The sequence below is a fragment of the Erpetoichthys calabaricus genome, chromosome 3 (genome assembly GCF_900747795.2).
Source record: "Erpetoichthys calabaricus chromosome 3, fErpCal1.3, whole genome shotgun sequence".
Lineage (NCBI taxonomy): Eukaryota > Metazoa > Chordata > Cladistia > Polypteriformes > Polypteridae > Erpetoichthys > Erpetoichthys calabaricus.
In genome coordinates this window covers 277,695,918-277,717,894 of record NC_041396.2, presented here as the reverse complement: position 1 = coordinate 277,717,894, position 21,977 = coordinate 277,695,918, and the positions used below count along the sequence as shown (strand labels likewise).

Sequence of the window (21,977 nt, the reverse complement as noted above, 5' to 3'; positions counted from 1 at the left end):
CCTTGTGTCGCTGGACCTGCTGGTGCCAAGACTAACAAACTCTTGCCTGTCAGTCAGATAGGACTTAAAAAACAGGAGGGCAGTGCCAGAGACACCCATAAAGTTCTCCATTCTGGACAGTAGAACATCATGCTTGACAGTATCAAATGCTACACTGAGGTCTAACAGAACTAATATACTGGTTTGCCCATAAGCATATCCTTGGTGACCTGATGCAGAGCAAGTTTCACAGCTGTCCTGAGCTCTAAAACCAGACTGAAAGGGCTCTGTCAGCTCATTACAAATGTAAGTGACTGGTGAGTAGGGCATTCACAACATAATTGAGAACATTGAACAGAAAAGGTAAGTGAGAGATGGGCTGAAAATTGTTCAGATTATCAGCATCAAGACCAGACTTTTTTAATGCTGGGGTTAAATAAGTGATTTTCAGTAGCTGGCACTGCTCTGGTGTCAAGGAATTTATTTATTATTGTCATAATAGTTGGGATTATGGCATGAAAGCAGAATTTGAGAAGTGTGGTGGGGATGGGGTCCAGTACACAAGAAGTAGGCCTCATCTTACAGAGCAGGTCATTAATAAATAGAGATGAAGCTGGTGAAAATTTGGAAAAGGAGTTGGATGAAGAGGGAATACACGGGAAAATAAGGTGGAGTGGTGGCTCTGAGGCTAAGGATCTGCGCTGGTATCCCGAAGGTTGCTGGTTCGAATCCCCGTCACTGCCAAAAGAGATCCTACTCTGCCGGGCCCTTGAGCAAGACCCTTAACCTGTAATAGCTCCAGGGGCGCTGTACAATGGCTGACCCTGCGCTCTGACCCCAAGGGGTATGCGAAAACTAACAAATTCCTAATACAAGAAATTGTATAAGGTGAAATAAAGAACAAAAAAAAAAATAAAAGGAGGATGTTGTGATGTAAGATTTTGCATATAACTTGATAAATATTTTGAATGTCTTTACTTGTAATTTAGGCAAAACAATGTAATTTAGTGTCACATTAGTGAGTGTTTACCCCCCCCCCCCCCCTTTAGGAATGGGTCTTTTTGAATTTTACGACATAGATGGGGGGATTACGGGGGATGTGCCTTAAACCAGTTTGGCCGAGTGTTTCTCTGCTAAAGTCTTTCAACCCCCGCAAGGAAGCCAAACTGCAGCTTAACATATGGTTTTGGGGGATGGCAGGTGTTAAGATTGTCTTTGCCCCATTGGTCTGAGGTATGGCTGTTTGAAATTGGCTTCTATCAGAAGCTTTTAAGTACCATGATGTCCTATTGGCTGTAGGGGTTGGACAGAGAATCTATAAATCTGCTTGTTCAACCACATACTCTCCCTCTTACCAAACAAACTGATGAAGACCATCATACCAAGAACTGAAGAAGACAACACAATGGAGAGCACAACTCGGCAGCCATATTGAGGCAGGCAATGCAGCCTGTTCTGAAGAAAGCTGAATGATGCTTTAACTAGAGATATTTTTAAGTAACTAACAAGTCTGTGTGCCGCCTGAACTACACATCACCATTTAATCAGGTTGTATGGTTGCCAATATTCAAATGTACTTTGCATAGTTATTATTTTTGAATATTATCAATAATACATTGTTTAAGTTGTAACTTAACTTCTACTTGTCTTTTACTACACCTACTTGCCTGAGGTTATAGATGTAGGAGGGAAGGTGGGGATAAGTTATATACTATAATACCTTATAAACAGAGGTAAGTCTGTGATATCTGAGGCATTCTGACAAAGGCTACATATTAATAATACAAAAGAGGAAAGTAGAGCAATATATTACTCTACCAAGATAAAACAGAGGATGAACTTGTATTAGTTGAATTATTTAGGTGTGTAATTTTATTTAGGAAAAAGTGAAGGAATTTTTCACAGTCTTCAGTGGAAGTAGTGATTAGGCCAGATGCAGCTTGAAGTAGTTTATTAAACACAGAAAATAAAACCCTTGGGTTTTCATGGACTTCGTCCATATTTGTGCCATAATGCACATTCTTAGCTGCAGTTAGTGCATCGCTGTCAGCCCTGTGGTGGTCAGAGAAAGTCTGGATGTGCGCAGTGAGTCCAGTCTTACGTGACATTCTCTCAAGAGGTCAGCCAGCTGCTTTCATGGACTGTAACCTTAAATTGTACCAAACCTCCTTGTATTTTAAAGCAGTTATTTTATCTAGTTCAAGATAGTTTTGATTTTTTGGTAGCAATCTCCTGCTTTGCTTGTCATTTCCTGGTCCTTTGTTCTTCAAAATCGTCTGCCCAAACGTCTCCTTGTGGCAGTAAAGTGGCTGAGGTTGCTGCAATGCAAATTCAGTTTTAAGGCCACAAGAGTGGATGAGATTCAACCAAAAATAGCAAAGTCCTCCTGCTTTAATTAATGTACCTCTTCACTGTTCAGGGACAGTGCCTTGGAACTGGAATATTTGGTTGTGGTCCCCATTTTAATAAGAGGTACAAAAAGATGTGTACCAATTACTGAGGGATTATGTTCCTCGTCTTCCTTGGGAAAACCTATGAAGGCTGGAATAGAAACTCCATCGGCTGATCCTCAGTTTCAGGTGGAGCAATTTGGATTCCATCCTGGCTGTGGAAAAACGAAATAACTTTGTGTCCTTGAACAGATACTTGAAGTGTCACGCAGGTTTGTCAGTCCTTTTGTGAAGAGTTGTGTTTATATACCTGTCATTTAATTAAGGCCATTCAATGTGAGTGTTGGACTCTGCCAAGGAAGCCTCACATGTGGATAGGACATCATGTGTAGCTAAGATATAGAAACCTCGGGGCTGCATCTCTCCTGTTTGATGATATCTTCTTGCCCTGGTCAGTCTGTGGCCTCTGATATGCATTGATGCAGTTCACTGCTGAGTCTAATGTGGTTGCAATGAAAATTAGAACCTGCAGATTCAAGGTCACAGTCTATCTGATAGCTAAGATGCCCGAGTATCTCATCCAGGTACTTCTTAAAGGATGTCAAGGTTTTTGCTTCAAGTACATGTCAATGCAGTTAAATGTAATTAAAAATGATGACAGTGATATTCTCAATAGGTTGTGAGGAGCTGAAGACTTTCCCATCAGCGTCAAGCTTGGGACAGAAGCCAGTCCTGGAGAGGACACACATGGCTTCAGAATGGCAGATGGATGTGCCAAACATTATGGTGCTCCCCCCGAAATGTGTGTGTGTGTGTGGGTATGTAGAAAAAGTGTTGTCATTTCAATATGGTGTGACTGAAATGTATGCAAATCTCCTTAAATGAAAGTCTGCAATGTGCACTGTAATCACGTCTGAATTGTGTGATTTGTAATTTTAATATGTGGAGCAGAGGGGGAAGTCAAGGAAAAATGTGTCTTGGGAGGTCACTGTATGAGTAAGCAGAATGAATGGATAAACTGCATTAAATGTCAATACACATTTCATTTTCCTAGATAAAGTTCATATTAAAGTCCCTTAGAATCTGAGAAGACATTTAACCTGCAGATCTGTCATTTTAGGCAGGCCATTTTCACAGAGCGGTGTTTCAATTCCTATTTCTCAATTCATATACTTAACATAAGTGCAAAAAGTGAGTACTTCTCAATTTGCAGCCATAGTAAATACAACCTTTATAATAACTGCAACTAGAGGCAGCCCAGAATGGTAAGGCAGCTAGAATGTCCCAGATGGGAACTGCTAGTCCCAGTTACATCACACAAGGTTTGAAATGCTCCCTGACTTGGATACCTGTGACTGGCTATACGACACACACCTCAGAACTTCAGCTGGCAGTGTGAAGAGCAAGTTGTGCGAGTCAGAAGTGATTTGAGTGAACGCTGACAGTAAAATCCACGGTGACACAAACACGCAGCTTAATCAACAACTGCAAAACATTTCCAGGAATTACAGCGTTCTGCGCAGGTGAGTGTCATTTGATTTTATTGCTTTTTACTACAGAATGCACTCTGCATGCGACATTTCTTCTGTTGTCTGTGTAAAATCTACTGTATATAAAAATATTCTTAATCTGTTCCAATTTAAATGCATCCATATATTTAACAAACTTAGTCACTGCACCTTAGGATTGCATGTAGGCAGAGCCCAGAAAAAAGGAACAAACTCCAGATGGGAAAGTAGTCCGTTATTGCACACACACACACAAACACACACACACAATCACTCATATAGTGGTCAAAGTAGAGAATCCAGTTAGGGATGTGGAAGGAAACTGGAATACCAGGAGAAAAACCAAACGGACTTGAGGAGAACAGACAAACCCCAGAGAGGCAGAAGAAGATTCGAGATTTAAGCTTCTGTCCCTGGAACTATGAGGCGGCTGTGCTAAGCAATGCGCCACTTCTGCGGTGGAAAGGCACATTCTCTTTTTAATATTATTAAATATGCTCTTAATGCAATAGTAAAGTTGAAAAACATAATAATGACTTTTAACAGAGAATCTGTAATAAATTCTACCCTCCTGAGCAAAGCCAATGTGTCAATGACATCACTGCCACTATATTAAAGCTCTAAATTGGCACCTTATCTGTGAGTATGGAAGTGTAGGTCAGTGTGCCGTATGTTGGACTCATTCCGCATCCTGCCTTATGCCACACAGGTTGTTGGGACCCTGAACTGGACTGAAATGGATTTTATAATGGGATGGATGAACTGACAGATGATTTTTTTCCTGGTGATTTCAATTTCCTTCACATCCCAAAAAAATGTGCAAGTGCCTGAGTGTGCACAGTGATCGACTGGTGCATCGGCAAGGGTTGGGTCTGGACATGGAGCCCTTCATACTAGGACAGACTGCTGTTAGATAGATAGATAGATAGATAGATAGATAGATAGATAGATAGATAGATAGATAGATAGATAGATAGATAGATAGATAGATAGATAGATAGATAGATAGATAGATAGATAATGTGAAAGGCACTATATAATAGATAGATAGATAGATAGATAGATAGATAGATAGATAGATAGATAGATAGATAGATAGATAGATAGATAGATAGATAGATAATGTGAAAGGCACTATATAATAGATAGATAGATAGATAGATAGATAGATAGATAGATAGATAGATAGATAGATAATGTGAAAGGCACTATATAATAGATAGATAGATAGATAGATAGATAGATAGATAGATAGATAGATAGATAGATAGATAGATAATGTGAAAGGCACTATATAATAGATAGATAGATAGATAGATAGATAGATAGATAGATAGATAGATAGATAGATAGATAGATAGATAGATAGATAATGTGAAAGGCACTATATAATAGATAGATAGATAGATAGATAGATAGATAGATAGATAGATAGATAGATAGATAGATAGATAGATAGATAGATAGATAGATAGATGTGAAAGGCACTATATGATAGATAGATAGATAGATAGATAGATAGATAGATAGATAGATAGATAGATAGATAGATAGATAGATAGATAGATAGATAGATAATGTGAAAGGCACTATATAATAGATAGATAGATAGATAGATAGATAGACAGACAGACAGACAGACAGACAGACAGACAGACAGATAGATAGATAGATAGATAGATAGATAGATAGATAGATAGATAGATAGATAGATAGATAGATAGATAATGTGAAAGGCACTATATAATAGATAGATAGATAGATAGATAGATAGATAGATAGATAGATAGATAGATAGATAGATAGATAGATAGATAGATAGATAGATAGATAGATAGATAGATAATGTGAAAGGCACTATATAATAGATAGATAGATAGATGATGTAGATGAAGTGTGTATATTATGGGGTATCATGGCGATGCAGTGCTTACTGCCTCTCAGCAAGGACACAAGGGTTCCTGGTGCTCTCTGTGTGGAGTTTACATTTTCTCCCTGTAAGGACCCATACACACTGATGTTCTTTTCCTCTCATGTAGTTGTTTATCTGAGCCTCTTGCCCTTCTATTTCTCTGCTGGTCAGATGCTGTTTGCCCTCTTCTCTCAAGACAGTAACACCTTTGTATGAATTCTTCAATTTCTTGTCAGTCTGTCTCAAGAAATAACTTTACTTCTGAAAAAAACAATAGACTAAGATGTTCCTTGAGAAACTCACTTCATTTTGGCCATTTTTGAACCCAGAACTGAACTTTAAGAATGGCAGTACTTTGTAACCCAAGTGAACAGAATAACAGGTTTCATTAGTCCAATACAATTACAAAGGTTTCTCTAATAACCAATTCACATTTAAAATGACTAATTAAGAATAAAGTAAGGGAGCAGACCATTAGGACGCTGAAGGAATGGCTGCTGCTTTGTAGTCAGGTTTGAATAATAAATTAAAAATCAGTCATTTCAAGCAGTAAAAGCCATTAGAAACACTAGTAATGTCTTAGCTGTATTGTTAAATTAATTTAATGGTATGTTGATAGAAAAAGTATCAATTTCCATCAAAAACATGAATATTTCTGGGTGTGTCCAGACATTTGAGTGGTAGTGTATATATATGGGGCAACACAATGGTGAACACCGCTACCTCACAGCTTCAGGAACATGTGTTCAGATTCTGGCCCAGTCACCATCTGTGTGGAGTTTGCACATTCTCCCTTTGTCTATGTGGGTTTTCAGAGTGTGCTTTGATTTATTCCCATATCCTATAGACATGTGTGCATGTGTGTGTGTGAGTTGAGCTAACTGACAATTCTAAAACAATAGTTAGGAGTGAGCCCTGTGATTTACTTGCTGTTTAGGTTTAGTCCCTGCTTTGCAGTCTGAGTCTCAGACATGGCCATCCACTGTAGTCACACTGTGTACAAAACAGATTTATGGGTGGATGTTGTTTTCTGTACCTTGCATATTTTTTTCATGGTTGAACTACTGGGTCCTCCACTCCGCTCTGCCTTATAATTTCTTTCTCTAACTTCTAACTCAACCATCACTATTTTGATTTGGCTTTGACCCCAGTTCTGAGGTCACATCCTGCCCAGCCCTTGTGGTCATTTCCAGGGTTAGACGTAGCCCTCTGTGATTAAATGAACACAAGGCTAGAGCTGCATCTTGTGGAACCAGGTGTCACTGTGCTCTTTAATCCAAGTAGCCCCTACAGTGACAGGCAGGCTCTAGTGCTGCATCCATAATATACAGGAAGAGCTTGCTTACTTGTCCTTAAAATGGGGGCCATTTGAAAAGGCGTAAAATCACTGTGGTGATTGGAGAGTCCATCTATTGGACAGTTTTGGTAGACAGGGATTAGCTAGGGGCAAGAAAGTTTTATGACATGGCACAAGTGCTTCTTTACTGCCTGCAAGGGAAGGGCAGCCAGCCTGGCATTTGAATCAAATATGGGGATCAAAGTGCACTGCTGAATGGGATTGTACCACAAAAACACTCTTGAGAGTGTTAAATAGAAGGCCAGAACCAGTCTAAGACAAGCCACTGCCTAAACACACATGCCTAACATGTATGATAGATAGATAGATAGATAGATAGATAGATAGATAGATAGATAGATAGATAGATAGATAGATAGATAGATAGATAGATAGATAGATAGATAGATAGATAGATTTTTCTTTGTCCCTAGGAGTGCCCAAAGACAAACCCACATGCGCACGATGTCAAACCCAGGTCCCCAGGTTTGTGTGACAGCCGTACCAACCACGGTGTCACCATGTTCACCCCTACCTTTCTGTTGTTTTTTTAATGGTTTTAAACCATTTATCCATTTTCTAAACAGTTTAATTCATTACAGGCCTATGAACAGCGGAAGGGCATAAAAATGCCACACAGGGACTGAACGGGATGGGATACGAATTAAATCCCCTTAGCTGTGAGGCAGCTTTTCTTACCACTGCACTACCATGCCCATTGGTTGTTCACATTATACAGTACAGTGAAGGGATGCCCAGCTGGCAAAAGGCTTCCACAGGCAAGTGGACCACCAGTGTGACACAGGACAGAATGAAGTGCTGCAGTTCAGTGCAAGGGAAGTCTCACATTATACAGAGTGGAAAGATAAAGACCACTGGGGGGGTATAGCCTATTCATATCTGGTGGGCCCTGGAAGGGCAATAGGCAGGGGGATACAAGCACAAATGAGAGAGTGGGAGGGGGAGCTGCCATGTTCCACCAGGATGCTAAAGTGCAGGTGACTCAGCTGGTGTGATGGCTCTTGAGCCTGTTATCAGGAAGTGGAGGCCAAAGTCTGCCAGACATCCTGGCTGTTAAAGGGCACAGATTCCTAAGTTGTAACTAATGGCAGAGTGGTGGCTCTGAGGCTAGGGATCTGCACTGGCAATCGGAAGGTTGCCGGTTCGAATCCCGTAAATGCCAATAGGGACTCTGCTCTGTTGGGCCCTACAGCAAGGCCCTTAACCTGCAATTGCTGAGCGCTTTGAGTAGTGAGAGAAGCGCTATATAAATGCAAAAATTATTAAAAAATTATTATTATTAATAATGGCGCCATGATGACTTTCTACTATGCATGCTACCTGATAAGACAACAGCAATTTTGGGGTACACATACACCAAGTTAGAACTTAACCTCGGTGCACTGGTGCCCATTGAACAAACTCAGGGTTCTCCAACAATGGAAGCAATTCAAAACCTGAGACTGATGTTTAAGGCTACATAATGGCTAAAGGCTTCTTGTGTGTAGAGTCAAGAACAGAACTGGGGAAGAATCTCAACTAGCAAGAGGATGACAGGTCAGGTACAAAAGAGATAAAGACTTGTAGCTAGGCCATTTGGGTGAGTAACCCCTACAAGCAGATGGGGATTCAAGGCCCAAATCACTGTTCACTTTAACGTTTAACCTGTGTTCTCTCCTGTCTGCTGTTATGTTAAAATTTAGATGAAATTGATATTCTCACATTAAAGCATTATTACGGCAAGCACAAAATAAAATCAGGTACCATTGTTCCTTTCAGATTTTGGTGACCTAATGTGTTGACAGGCCCATGTTACAATGTTTTGAACTTCCTATCTCCCTTTACACTCTAACCCAGCCAACAGTGGATGCACAAACCAGTGTGTTCCTCATGCCAATCCCAAGCCCGGATAAATGGGGAGGGTTACGTCAGGAAGGGCATCCGGTGTAAAATTTTGCCAAATCAATATGCAGACAACAATACAAATTTCCATACTGGATCGGTCGAGCCCTGGGTTAAAAACGACCGCCACCGCTACTGTTAGTCAACAGGGTGCTGGCGGAAATTGGGCTACTGTTGGCCGAAGAAGAAGAAGAGGGGGGAAGACATGTCCAGAAGCAGGAGGAGAGGAGGAAAGTAAAGAGAGTGGAACTAAGGGTAGGAACTTTGAATGTTGGCAGTATGACTGGTAAGGGGAGAGAGTTAGCAGATAAGATGGAGAGAAGGAAGGTTGATATATTGTGTGTGCAAGAGACTAAATGGAAGGGGAGTAAGTCCAGGTGGATCGGAGGTGGATTCAAATTGTTCTATCATGGTGTGGATAGGAGGAGAAATGGAGTAGGGGTTATTCTGAAGGAACAGTATGTCAAGAGTGTTTTGGAAGTGGAAAGAGTGTCAGGCAGAGTAATGATTATGAAGCTGGAAATTGGAGGTGTGATGAAGAATGTTGTTAGTGCATATGCCCCACAAGTTGGGTGTGCAATGGGTGAGAAAGAAGATTTTTGGAGTGAGTTGGATGAAGTGATGAACAGTGTACCCAAGGGACAGAAAGTGGTGATTGGAGCGGATTTCAATGGGCATGTTGGTGAAGGGAACAGAGGAGACGAGGAAGAGATGCAGAAAGTAGACAAGAGTACAAGGAGATAAGGCGCAAGGTGAAGAGAGGTGGCAAAGTCTAAAGAAACGGCGTATGATGAGTTGTATGAGAGGTTGGACACTAAAGAGGGAGAAAAGGACCTGGGAAAGATGTGCAGCAGGTTAGGGTGATAAAGGATAAAGATGGAAACGTACTCACAAGCGATGAGAGTGTGTTGAGCAGATGGAAAGAGTACTTTGAGAGGCTGATGAATGATGAGAACGAGAAGAGGTTGGATGATGTGGAGATAGTGAATTAGGAAGTGAAACGGATTAGCAAGGAGGAAGTAAGGACAGCTATGAAGAGGATGAAGAATGGAAAAGCCGTTGGTCCAGATGACATACCTGTGGAAGCATGGAGGTGTTTAGGAGAGATGGCAGTGGAGCTTTTAACCAGATTGTTTAATGGAATCTTGGAAAGTGAGCGGATGCCTGAGGAGTGGAGAAGAAGTATACTGGTGCAAATATTTAAGAATAAGGGGGATGTGCAGGACTGCAGTGACTACAGGGGGATCAAATTGATGAGTCACAGCATGAAGTTATGGGAAAGAGTAGTGGAAGCTCAGTTATGAAGTGAGGTGATGATTAGTGAGCAGCAGTATGGTTTCATGCCAGGAAAGAGCACCACAGATGCAATGTTTGCTCTGATGATGTTGATGGAGAAGTATAGAGAAGGCCAGAAGAAGTTGCATTGCGTCTTTGAGGACCATGGGGAAAGCATATGACAGGGTGCCTTCAAGAGGAGCTGTGGTATTGTATGAGGAAGTCGGGAGTGGCAGAGAAGTATGTAAGAGTTGTACAGGATATGTACGAGGGAAGTGTGACTGTGGTGAGGTCTGCAGTAGGAGTGATGGATGCATTCAACGTGGAGGTGGGATTACATCAGGGATCGGCTCTGAGCCCTTTCTTATTTGCAATGGTGTTGTACCATGTTAGCCTTAATGGATGTAATGAGAAGTCAAGCAAAATGACACCTTTTTTGACTAACTAGAAAGATTACAATATGCAAGCTTTCGAGTAAACTCAGGCCCCTTCTAAAGGCAAGATGTAAACTGAGTTGCCTCAAAACCTTGCATTTTGTAATCTTTAAAGTCCAAAGATCCAACTTTCATATGCAGAGAACTCTTGACGGAATGAAACTTTTTTTGTCAAGCATGGTTCAATGAGGAGCCACACGGCCCAGTAAAGTGTCATTTTAGAACTGCTATTTTAAGAGTGTATTAACCCCTCTCACTACTGAATACACCTGATGAATAATTCACATTCAACTTTGTTCACTTTTCAAACACTATTTGTCAGAAGGCACAAGCGTACAAATGCCACAAAGCACTGAGGTGTGCCTGGCGGGTGTGGATTACGTATGGAGGGCCTCTGGTGGGTTGTAGGATATTCTTGGCCTTCAACAGGGAATAGAGCCCCTGTGGCGAGCAGCACAAAGCTTTTGCGTTTATGTGCATCCCAGCAGTCAGATGAGCGGTTGCTCAGCAACATGAACCTCACTTAAGAGTTGAAAACTCCAAACATCTCCTCGCAGTGCTAGGATGGGGACAAGTGCAAACCAGTGCCTGCTCTCTTATGAGGCATGGGCTCACATCCCAGGCCAGGCCACTGTCTTGGTACATTTCACATGTTCCTCGTGTGCTCTCCCAGGCTTTGTCTCTCTTTCTTAAAGCACATGAGTTAGGTTGCTTGTGCCCAGCTGGAAAGTAATGGTCTGTTCAGAGCAGAATCCTGCCCTGTGCCTGGTGTTTCTGACATATTGTATCATATAAAAGACTGAGGATCCCTATGTATATGTTTCATACACTTTGTCACAGGTCTTTTTTTATTTCTTCTGCATTTGATTGTCATTACAAAAGTGGAAATTTCAGATTATTACAAATATCACAAAAAAAATAATTTTACAAAGAAAATCTGTGTTTCGTCAAAGAAAGTAACATGTTAAGTAGTAGAACATGTTTATAATAAAAGCGTGATGACATTGTATCCCAGAACTCGACTAGACAAACAGGTGCTGATGACCAATGACAACATGAGGTGATTGAACCAAATGGATGAACTGAAACAAAGCGGGTGTGGAAAAAAATCAAAGTGAGACAAGGGCAACAAGAATAAAAGGTGACAGGTGTGATACTGAACCTTCAAATTATCAATTCATGAGTGAGCACAGCAACAAATCAGAAGGTGGTGGTCCTACACTGGGAAATTCTCTCCCAATCAGCCAAGATGTGAAGAAGCAGAAGGAAACAGCAAGACTGAGGACCAGAAACACAGGAGTCAGCCATGGAAAATGAGAACAGCAGATGAGAGAACGTCATGCTGCGGTCCCTTCAAAGATGATTGAAATCTGGTCAGCTCACAGAAATCACTGGGACCAAAGTCCATGCCTCTACTTATCAGAAATGGTCTTCTTGGAAAACTGGCTGCCAAAATGGCCATTCTTCTCAATGCCAAGAGATTTCCTCCACTCACAAAAACACAACGACTGGGATGGTAAATAATGGCATCACATGCTTTGAATCGATGAGTCAAAATTTGAAAGTTTTGGTTTAGGCATTTCGTGGATGATTGTCTGCAGGCAACAATAACATGTGGTGGAGGTTCCTTACATGTATGGAACTGCATTGTGAAAATATAATTTGTGACGTGGTTAGAATGAATGGAAATGCTGAGAAGCACAAGCAGATCTTCATCCACCTGCACTATCATCAGGAAGACATCGGCTCTGGACAACTTCATGGTGTAGGTTCCCTAGTAAATCAGGGATCTTTCATATTCTTTTAAAGGAAGAGATTATGACATCAACTTTGACCAAGTTTATATTTTTATTACTAGCAAAACACAAATTAGAGAAGAATCAATCAGGAAGGATAAGGAGAGAGCACTTGTCTGTGGCCATCACCTGCAAATCCATTCCCTTTTTGTGGCTGTCTTGCTGTTGCCTCTCCAGGTCACCTGTTGTCATTTTCATTTGCACCAAAGCAGGTGACGTTGATTCACAATCTCTTTATGCTTCCTAACCAGACAGATTGATATCCCTGAAGCTCCAATGACTTGGTGTTAGACTGGGATGATTAAGTGTTCCCTTCATATTTTTTTGAGCAGTATTAATATGTATATTGTGGACTACCAGGGGGCATCCTGCCACCCAAACCTGACACAGACAGGCGTGAGACACAAGTTCAAGGCGCATGTTTTTTATTTTTTTATTTTTTCCCTTGTGGGAAACGCCACAAACAGCACAAAACTCTTTTTTTTCTCTTCTCTCCTTCCTCCACTCCTCCAGACAAGCTTCATCTTCTCCCACCCGAATCTGGCTCTCAGAGTGGAAGCTGCTGGCTCTTTTTCTAAGGCACCCAGGGGGTGCTCCAGGTGCTCGCTGTTCCACTTCCAGCAGCACTTGTCCGTGTGGCAGACGAGCTGCCCATAAGGGCTCAGCATCAGCTGCAGCACCCCCCTGGCGCTACCCATGGAACCCAACAGGGCTGTATCAAACTCCAGCTTCCATGGGACTCCCAAGAGTCTGAGGCACCACTGCAACCCAGGGGGGCTGCCACCTAGCACTCTCTGGGGAGGTAATGCTATGGATAGGCCCCCCTGGTCCTTCCAGTGTAGAGGCATCCCAGCCAGGCAAGGGCCACGGCTTTATGCCACAATATACATATATATATATATATATATATATATATATATATATATATATATATATATAAATAAAAGAACAGTTTGAAAACACATCAGATCTCAATGGGAAAAAAAATCCTGCTGGATATCTCTACTGACATGGACTGGGTAATTTGTTAGGGTCGAAAGGATGCCACATCGTTTGATGGAAATGAAAATTATCAACCTACAGAGGGCTAAATTCAAAGACACCCCGAAAATCAAAGTGAAAAAATGATGTGACAGGCTAGTGCATTGTGGCAAAATTTCATTGCAGCAACTCCAAATCATACTCAGTAGTTTTCATGGACTCGGGCGCTTGGATGCATGCCTGACAATGTCAGGGGTGGAGGCATGCTCCTAATGAGATGACGGATGGTGTCCTGGGATGATCTCCTCCCAGATCTGGACCAGGCCATCACTGGCGTCAGATCGACCGAAACATAATGCCCCAGAGGTGTTCTATTGGATTTAGGTCAGGCGAGTGTGGGTGCCAGTCAATGGAATCAATTCCTTCATCATCCAGGAACTGCCTGCATACTCTCGTCACATGAGGCCGGGCAAGTTCTTGCACCAGGAGGAACCCAAGATCTACTGCATCAGCACAGGGTCTGACAATGGGTCCAAGGATTTCATCCTGATACCTAATGGCAGTCAAGGTGCCATTGTCTAGCCTGTAGAGGTTTGTGCGTCCCTCCATGGTTATGCCTCCCCACACCATCACTGACTCACCACTAAACCAGTCATGCTGATTGATGTTACAGGCAGCATAACATTCTCCACGGCTTCTCCAGACCCTTTCACGTCTGTCAGATGTGCTCAGGGTGAACCTGCTCTCATCTGTGAAAAGCACAGGGCGCCAGTGGTGGATTTGCCAATTCTGGTATTCTATGGTAAATGCCAATTGAGCTCCACGGTGCTGGGCAGTGAACACACGTCCCACTAGAGGACGTCGGGCCCTCAGGCCACCCTCACAAAGTCTGTTTCTGATTGTTTGGTCAGAGACATTCACACCAGTGGGCTGCTGGAGGTTATTTTGTAGGGCTCTGGCAGTGCTCATCCTGTTCCTCCTTGCACTTAGGAGCAGATACCAGTCCTGCTGATGGGTTAAGGACCTTCTACGGTCCTGTCCAGCTCTTCTAGAGTAACTGCCTGTCTCCTGGAATCTCCTCCATGACCTTGAGACTGTGCAGGGAGACCCAGCAAACCTTCTGCCGATGGCACGTATTGATGTGCCATCCTAGAGAAGTTGGACTACCTGTGCAACCTCTGCAGGGTCCAGGAATCACCTCATACTACCAGTAGTGACACTGACCACAGCCAAATGCAAAACTAGTGAAAAAAATAGTCAGAAAAGATGAGGAGGGAAAATGTCAGTGGCCTCCACCTGTTAAACCATTCCTGTTTTGGGGGTCGTCTCATTGTTGCCCCTCTAGTGCACCTGTTGTTAATTTCATTAACACCAAAGCAGCTGAAACTGATTAACAACCCTCTCTGCTACTTAACTGACCAGATCAATATCTCAGAAGGTTCATTGACTTGATGCTGTATTTAAAAAGTGGGCCATTATAAAGTCCTTGTGCAGTTTAAAATTATCATAACTTTAGTTATATGCATGATAAAATCAGTCTGTTAAGAACACTGTGAAGCATGATTCATTTACTTTATCATAGTTTATTAATACATTTACAATAGTTTATTCATTCTTAAATTTTTAATTAGTGTTTTAATTTGTTAATGAGAGATACTGTTAAGGTTAATGTCTGGTGTGTATTAGGGAATTGAGCCTTAATGCACTGTTAATGGTGAAATTTATTTAGAAATGCTGCAGAATTACTTTATTTCCGAACTTACACGATTACACCTTGTCACTTTGCTCTCAGTGTTAAACTGTTTCTGAATGAGAAATTCCCTAACAGATGGAGTGGAAGAGGGGAACCGAACTTTTGGCACCCATGATCAGAAGATTTGAGCCCACTGGATTTCTTTTCATGGGGATGTGTGAAGAATACTGTTGATTTAATCAAACTACTTTTCTTTAGATGAATTGTGGACAATGATAACTAATGTGATTCGGGGTATTACTGAAAATCAACTGCAAAACATATTTATAGAACTTCAGAGTTGCATTGCGGTTTGTGTACATAATGATGGTGGACATGTTGAAAATGAATACATCTTTGTAAAACGTAAGTCAATTCTTTCAATTACCCTTTTTAAAGATCAATTTTATCACTTTAATGAACTGAAGTTATCATTATTTAAAACTGCTCAAGGACTTTATATAGATAGATAGATAGATAGATAGATAGATAGATAGATAGATAGATAGATAGATAGATAGATAGATAGATAGATAGATAGATAGATAGATAGATAGATAGATAGATAGATAGATAGATAGATAGATACTTACTGCCTCTCAGCAAGGACACGAGGGTTCCTGGTGTTCTCTGTGTGGAGTTTGCATTTTCTCCCTGTAAGGACCCATACACTCTGATATTCTTTTCCTCTCATGTAGTTGTTTATCTGAGCCTCTTGCCCTTCTATTTCTCTGCTGGTCAGATGCTGTTTGCCCTCTTCTCTCAAGACAGTAACATCTTTGTATGAATTCTTCAATTTCTTGTCAGTCTGTCTCAAGAAATAACTTTACTTCTGAAAAAAACAATAGACTGAGATGTTCCTTCAGAAACTCATTTCATTTTGGCCATTTTTGAACCCAGAACATGAACTTTAAGAATGGCAGTACTTCGTAACCCAAATGAACAGAATAACAGGTTTCATTAGTCCAATACAATTACAAAGGTTTCTCTAATAACCAATTCACATTTAAAATGACTAATTAAGAATAAAGTAAGGGAGCAGACCATTAGGATGCTGAAGGAATGGCTGCTGCTTTGTAGTCAGGTTTGAATAATAAATTAAAAATCAGTCATTTCTAGCAGTAAAAGCCATTAGAAACACTAGTACAATAGAACACTAAAGAGTGATAACAATGCCAATAACAATGCAGGTGTACAGACAGACAATAACTTTGCATAATTTTAACGTTTACCCCCCCCCCCCCCGGGTGGAATTGAAGAGTCGCATAGTTTGGGGGAGGAATGATCTTCTCAGTCTGTCAGTGGAGCAGGAAAGTGACAGCAGTTTATCACTGAAGCTGCTCCTCTGTCTGGAGATGACACTGTTCAGTGGATGCAGTGGATTCTCAATGATTGACAGGAGCCTGCTCAGTGCCCGTCGCTCTGCCACAGATGTCAAACTGTCCAGCTCCGTGCCTACAATAGAGCCTGCCTTCCTCACCAGTTTGTCCAGGCGTGAGGCGTCCCTCTTCTTTATGCTGCCTCCCCAGCACACCACCGCATAGAAGAGGGCACTCGCCACAACCATCTGAACATCTAAAACATCTACAGCATCTTATTGCAGATGTTGAAGGACGCCAGCCTTCTAAGGAAGTATAGTCGGCTCTGTCCTTTCTTATACAGAGCATCAGTATTGGCAGTCCAGTCCCATTTATCATCCAGCTGCACTCCCAGGTATTTATAGGTCTGCACCCTCTGCATACAGTAATCTCTGATGATCACGGGGTCCATGAGGGGCCTGGTCCTCCTAATATCCACCACCAGTTCCTTGGTTTTGCTGGTGTTCAGGTGTAGGTGGTTTGAGTCGCACCATTTAACAAAGTCCTTGATTAGGTTCCCGTACTCCTCCTCCTCTCCACTCCGCTCCTGATGCAGCCCACGATAGCAGTGTCATCAGCGAACTTTTGCACGTGGCAGGACTCCGAGTTGTATTGGAAGTCCGATGTATACAGGCTGAACAGGACTGGAGAAAGTACAGTCCCTGCAGCGCTCCTGTGTTGCTGACCACAATGTCAGACCTGCAGTTCCTGAGACGCACATACTGAGGTCTGTCTTTAAGATAGTCCACGATCCATGCCACCAGGTATGAATCTACTCCCATCTCTGTCAGCTTGTCCCTAAGGAGCAGAGGTTGGATGGTGTTGAAGGTGCAAGAGAAGTCCAGAAACATAATTCTTACAGCACCACTGCCTCTGTCCAAGTGGGTGAGAGATCAGTGTAGCATATAGATGATGGCATCCTCCGCTCCCACCTTCTCCTGGTATGCAAACTGCAGAGAGTCGAGGGCGTGGTGGACCTATATATATGGATATATAACATATCTATCTACTATTTGATAAAACACTAAGGTGTGTGTTTGTCTAGTCCCTCAGAGCAATCTGATTAGTCATTTTGGCTTTGGTGTGATTGGTCAGTTTCGCTTTGGTGATACGACAAAAGAGGAAATGCGAGTGTGAGACACAGGAGTAGAAGTAAAGGTGCACGCTGAGAGAGTCATCATCAAAGACAGCAGGTGTAAAACCAGACAGGAGAGAAAGGCACCTCCAAAATAATGACGAGAAGCAGACTTCTCGGGATCACACTCAAGAGACAAAGCACCAGTGAAGTGACGTCCAGATACACACAGTTACAGAGGAAAGGCACAAGAAGGGCAAGAAATAGCAAATATGTTTAAATTACTCTATTGCCTGTCTTCAACAGGTACCATGGCTAGTATGTATATAAAACCAGTTAAAACATGGCGTAGCTTGAGTCAAGTGACAGGCTGTGTACCTGAAGTTTCTAACTTTCCTACACAGTCTATAAGAGGATTAATTTACTTGTTAGCTGTCTTTCTTATTTATGTCTATTTAAGCTTAGGAATGTCTTTCTTTGTCTAGTCAGACTGGATGAATGGGTGGATAGTTGGAATTGTTAACCTAGAACACAGATTTCACTTGACACTACTCTCCAATAGATCTACTGAATAAATAAATAAGCATATGCACACCAAAACATTTGCAAAATTTCTTGCAGGATATTTATTTAAAAGGACTTCATAACAGGCTCTCCGTATCTTTATAGACTAATGCAAGGCCTGTTTGATGAAGATGTCAGAGTCGCTCATGCTGCTGCCTCACTGCTTTATGTCTTGCATTCTGATCCTGGTTTGGTAATCTCCCATGATGAAAAAAGTGGGTGATAAAAATGTGTGGGGAGAATTATACTTAAATGTTACATTTCTCTTCTGGCCATAATATGTAATGCAATTTTCTAATTTTGATCCTTGGCAACCATGCTCCTTGCTCCTTGCTCCATGCTCCGTGCGTGATACAGTATATCATTATAACAGTGGCGGACCGTCAGGGCCTGCAAGGCCTTCTCTGCTGGCCTAAAAAAATATCTGAATCACAAACTGATGTTAATTATATTTTGTCCATGAATACTTATTAAATAATTCCAAATAGTCTGTCCGCTTCCTTTCATAGCTTTTCCGATGGTTATGCTGCTTCCAGACATGTATTTTCGTATTAAAGCATTTAACCAATCACATTTCAGCCATCATTTGTTGCCAGGCAGGGTCAAAGTCAAAGAAGTCTGCCCGGAGGCCTTCACAATCTGTTCTGCAGGCCCTCTAACACAAAATAAATGTCGATTAAACTGTTGCTTCAACCAATCAGATTTTGAGTTGGTTTCACTAGGGCCCTCTAGCAGGCGTACGGCAACATCACCGTATTCAGACCCATTGATTGGATAGACTCTATCCAATCAATGGGTCTGAATACGGTGACGTTGCCGTACGCCTGCTAGAGGGCCCTAGAGAGGATGTTATCTCTATCCGATAGAGAAGAGAGATGCTCTAAAGGAACTGTTTCATCACATTCTGGAGCATCATGACGAGTATGATGAGGACACAGTGCTCTGTGCTGATGGATTTAAAGCATGTCTGGATGATTTTGTGTTTTAGTTTTTGCTTCACACATTCAATGGCATTTTTTGAGTATTCAGACGTGCTCTTTTCAATACTACGGGACAAAAAACTGGATGTGCAGTTTTGTCTGGCTAGGGTAAAGGAGTTCTGTGACACTGTTGAGCGAGATAGAAGCCGATATGAGGAACTCTACGAGGCCACTGAACGCACCGCAGGCGCTCCGAGCGCACAAAGAGGTCAAGCGTAAGATCCTCATGCACACTACCGCCAACTCCATGGCAGGATTCTGGACAATATTATTTGCCAGACACAGACCAGATTTCAAGACCACGAAAAACTGATGTTTGTCACGCTCCTCGACCCCCAGAAGTTTCAGGAATACAAGAAAAATTTCCCGCATGCAGCCTTCTCCAGTTTAACACAGAGCCACGGAGCACTTTTTGATCTGTCTCGGCTAAAAACAGAACTGACTGTAATGAATGCCATGGATGATTTTGCAGGAAAATCTCCCACTGATCTCCTTGACTTCCTTCATCAGAAAAATCTGAATGAGAGCATGGGGCAGCTGTACACATTGGTATGTTTGGCGGTGAGCATTCCCGTGTCCACTGCTTCTGTCGAGCGGACATTTTCAGCCCTAAAGCGAATTAAAACTTATGCCAGAAATACGATAGGGCAGGTTCGACTTTCAGCATTAGCTTCGATGGCGATAGAAAGGGACTTCGTGATGGAACTGAAGCGCATGGATAATCTGTACGACAGAGTAATTGAACTGTTTTTGAGGAAAGAGAGGAGGATGGATTTTGTTTACAAATAATCCAAATTTTTGGTGAGTAAAATGTTGCGATTTTCCTAAATAATATTGCAAGTTTATGAGTTATTATTGATGTTTTTTATGTGTGTCGCGGCTGTAGCTGCAGTAGAAAGGAACTTGTTCACCCCTGGTTTGTCTATTCAATAAAGGCATTTATCGTGGCTACAGGAGTTATCTATCTGCGATGCAACGGCTCTTTATACTGTATTTCTGCATATTAAGATGGTTTTTATAACCATAAATTAGTTTTTGAGGGGCAGGTTGATTCAGACGGAGCACTACTGAAGGCCTAGGTGTGAAATGCACGGCCCGCCACTGCATTATAATATAAAAAAATAAACTCCAGCATGAATGATAATAATCAACAGCTTCTTCACTTGCAGTAAGTAGACTGTTGCTTCTTTTCTGTCTCTTGCAGTTATCACCACTGCCAGTCTCCAGTAAGCCTCTCACTCCATCAATAGGATGGCGGGCATTCCAGGAGCAATCTCCGACAGCAACAACAACAACAACTACTATGGCAGCAAACTCGATGGCCTCGACGTATCAGAACTTGAGTGTCCAATTTGTTACCACGAGTACAATGCTGGCCCCAAGTGCCCAAGGGTGCTGGAATGCTACCATGTGTTCTGCACTGAATGTCTTCAAAAGATTCAACTATCCATGCAGATCCCTGGACAGTCGAGCCCCTTTCTTATCCCCTGCCCTCTGTGCCGACACCCAACTCAGCTCCGAATTGGAGGCGCCCTTTCCCTGCCGGTCCACTCCCAGATTTTCTCCCAGCTCCCACCACTGGCCTTCCATCTGAATCCTTCAAGCCGACTGGCCACTGTAACACAGCATGTGGTGGTTTCTCTGGATGCCGCTGATGCCCGCTTCATCATTCTGCCCACTGTCAGTCTGAGGGTGGAACAGAGGAGGGCACTGCGCACAGAGCAGGAACGTGATGGGTCAACTGCGGTGGGCAGAGAGGAGCCCATCAGTCTGCAAAACCCAGTACCTCCACCTGTAGCCCGGACCGTCATGCTACAGAAGCGCAGGAGGGCACTCTTCTTTGTCAAATGCATCTCAGTGATGTTCTGGATCATTCTAATCATTGTGTCTGTGCTCAGCATTGTTCACGGGCCGAGCCTTTTTAATGGATAGATGTTGTATATACTCTAACAAACTCTTCACGGGCAAAGTGAGGTCTCAAACATGATTAAATAACAAGTGAAATTCTGGGTTTTTTGGTAAGTAAAACTATGGAGTGTTTGGTTGAAAATAAATAAAAACACATTCTTCAATATATAACTTGTTTGAATGAGTATCATTCTATTAATCATAATTTAGTATACTGTTCCTGCATTATCGATGTCAGAATTTCCCATCACACCTCCAACTTGTCAATGTATTTATTGTGCTGTCATGTCAGCTAAAAGCACTGGGCCACCATGTGCCATCACAACAGGAGGAACGTCCAACAAGCCCAACAAGCACCACTCTTCCATAAGAAAGCCAATCAGCAAAAGACCTGAATGGTGAAGGCAGAAAATACCAGAAATCGTTATTATCCAATTAGCTATAAATGTTCAGAGCTCCACCGTGTTAGGATTTCGATGGAACTTTATTAGAAAAAACAAAATACAGTATATATATATATATATATATATATATATATATATATATATATATATATATATATATATATATATATATATATATATAAATTCTTTTTAAAAACCATGCTAATATTAAGTTAAAAAGTGTACTAAAAAGTAAAAAATAAGTCTCTCATACATCACTCATGAAATAAAAGACTTATTTTTTACTTTTTAGTACACTTTTTAACTTAATATAAGCGTGGTTTTTAAAAAGTCTTTTTTTTAAGGTTTGTTTTAGTACAGTAATCCCTCGCTATATCGCGCTTCGACTTTCGCGGCTTCACTCTATTGCAGATTTTATATGTAAGCATATTTAAATATATATC

General features: G+C 41.7%; 1 protein-coding gene across 1 annotated transcript; it reads left to right on the top strand.

The window, feature by feature from the left end:
• Positions 1–3,745: 3,745 nt before the first annotated feature.
• si:ch73-335l21.2 (RING finger domain-containing protein) lies at positions 3,746–21,301 on the top strand. The gene is made up of 2 exons (XM_051924901.1): positions 3,746–3,892; positions 20,427–21,301. The coding sequence occupies exon 2, from the start codon at positions 20,474–20,476 to the stop codon at positions 21,152–21,154; it is 681 nt and encodes a 226-aa protein (XP_051780861.1). The 5' UTR covers positions 3,746–3,892; positions 20,427–20,473; the 3' UTR covers positions 21,155–21,301.
• The last annotated feature ends 676 nt before the right edge of the window (positions 21,302–21,977 follow it).

Coding starts and splice junctions, on each gene's coding strand:
- si:ch73-335l21.2 (XM_051924901.1), top strand. CDS start 20,474: ATGGCGGGCATTCCAGGAGCAATCTCCGACAGCAACAACAACAACAAC.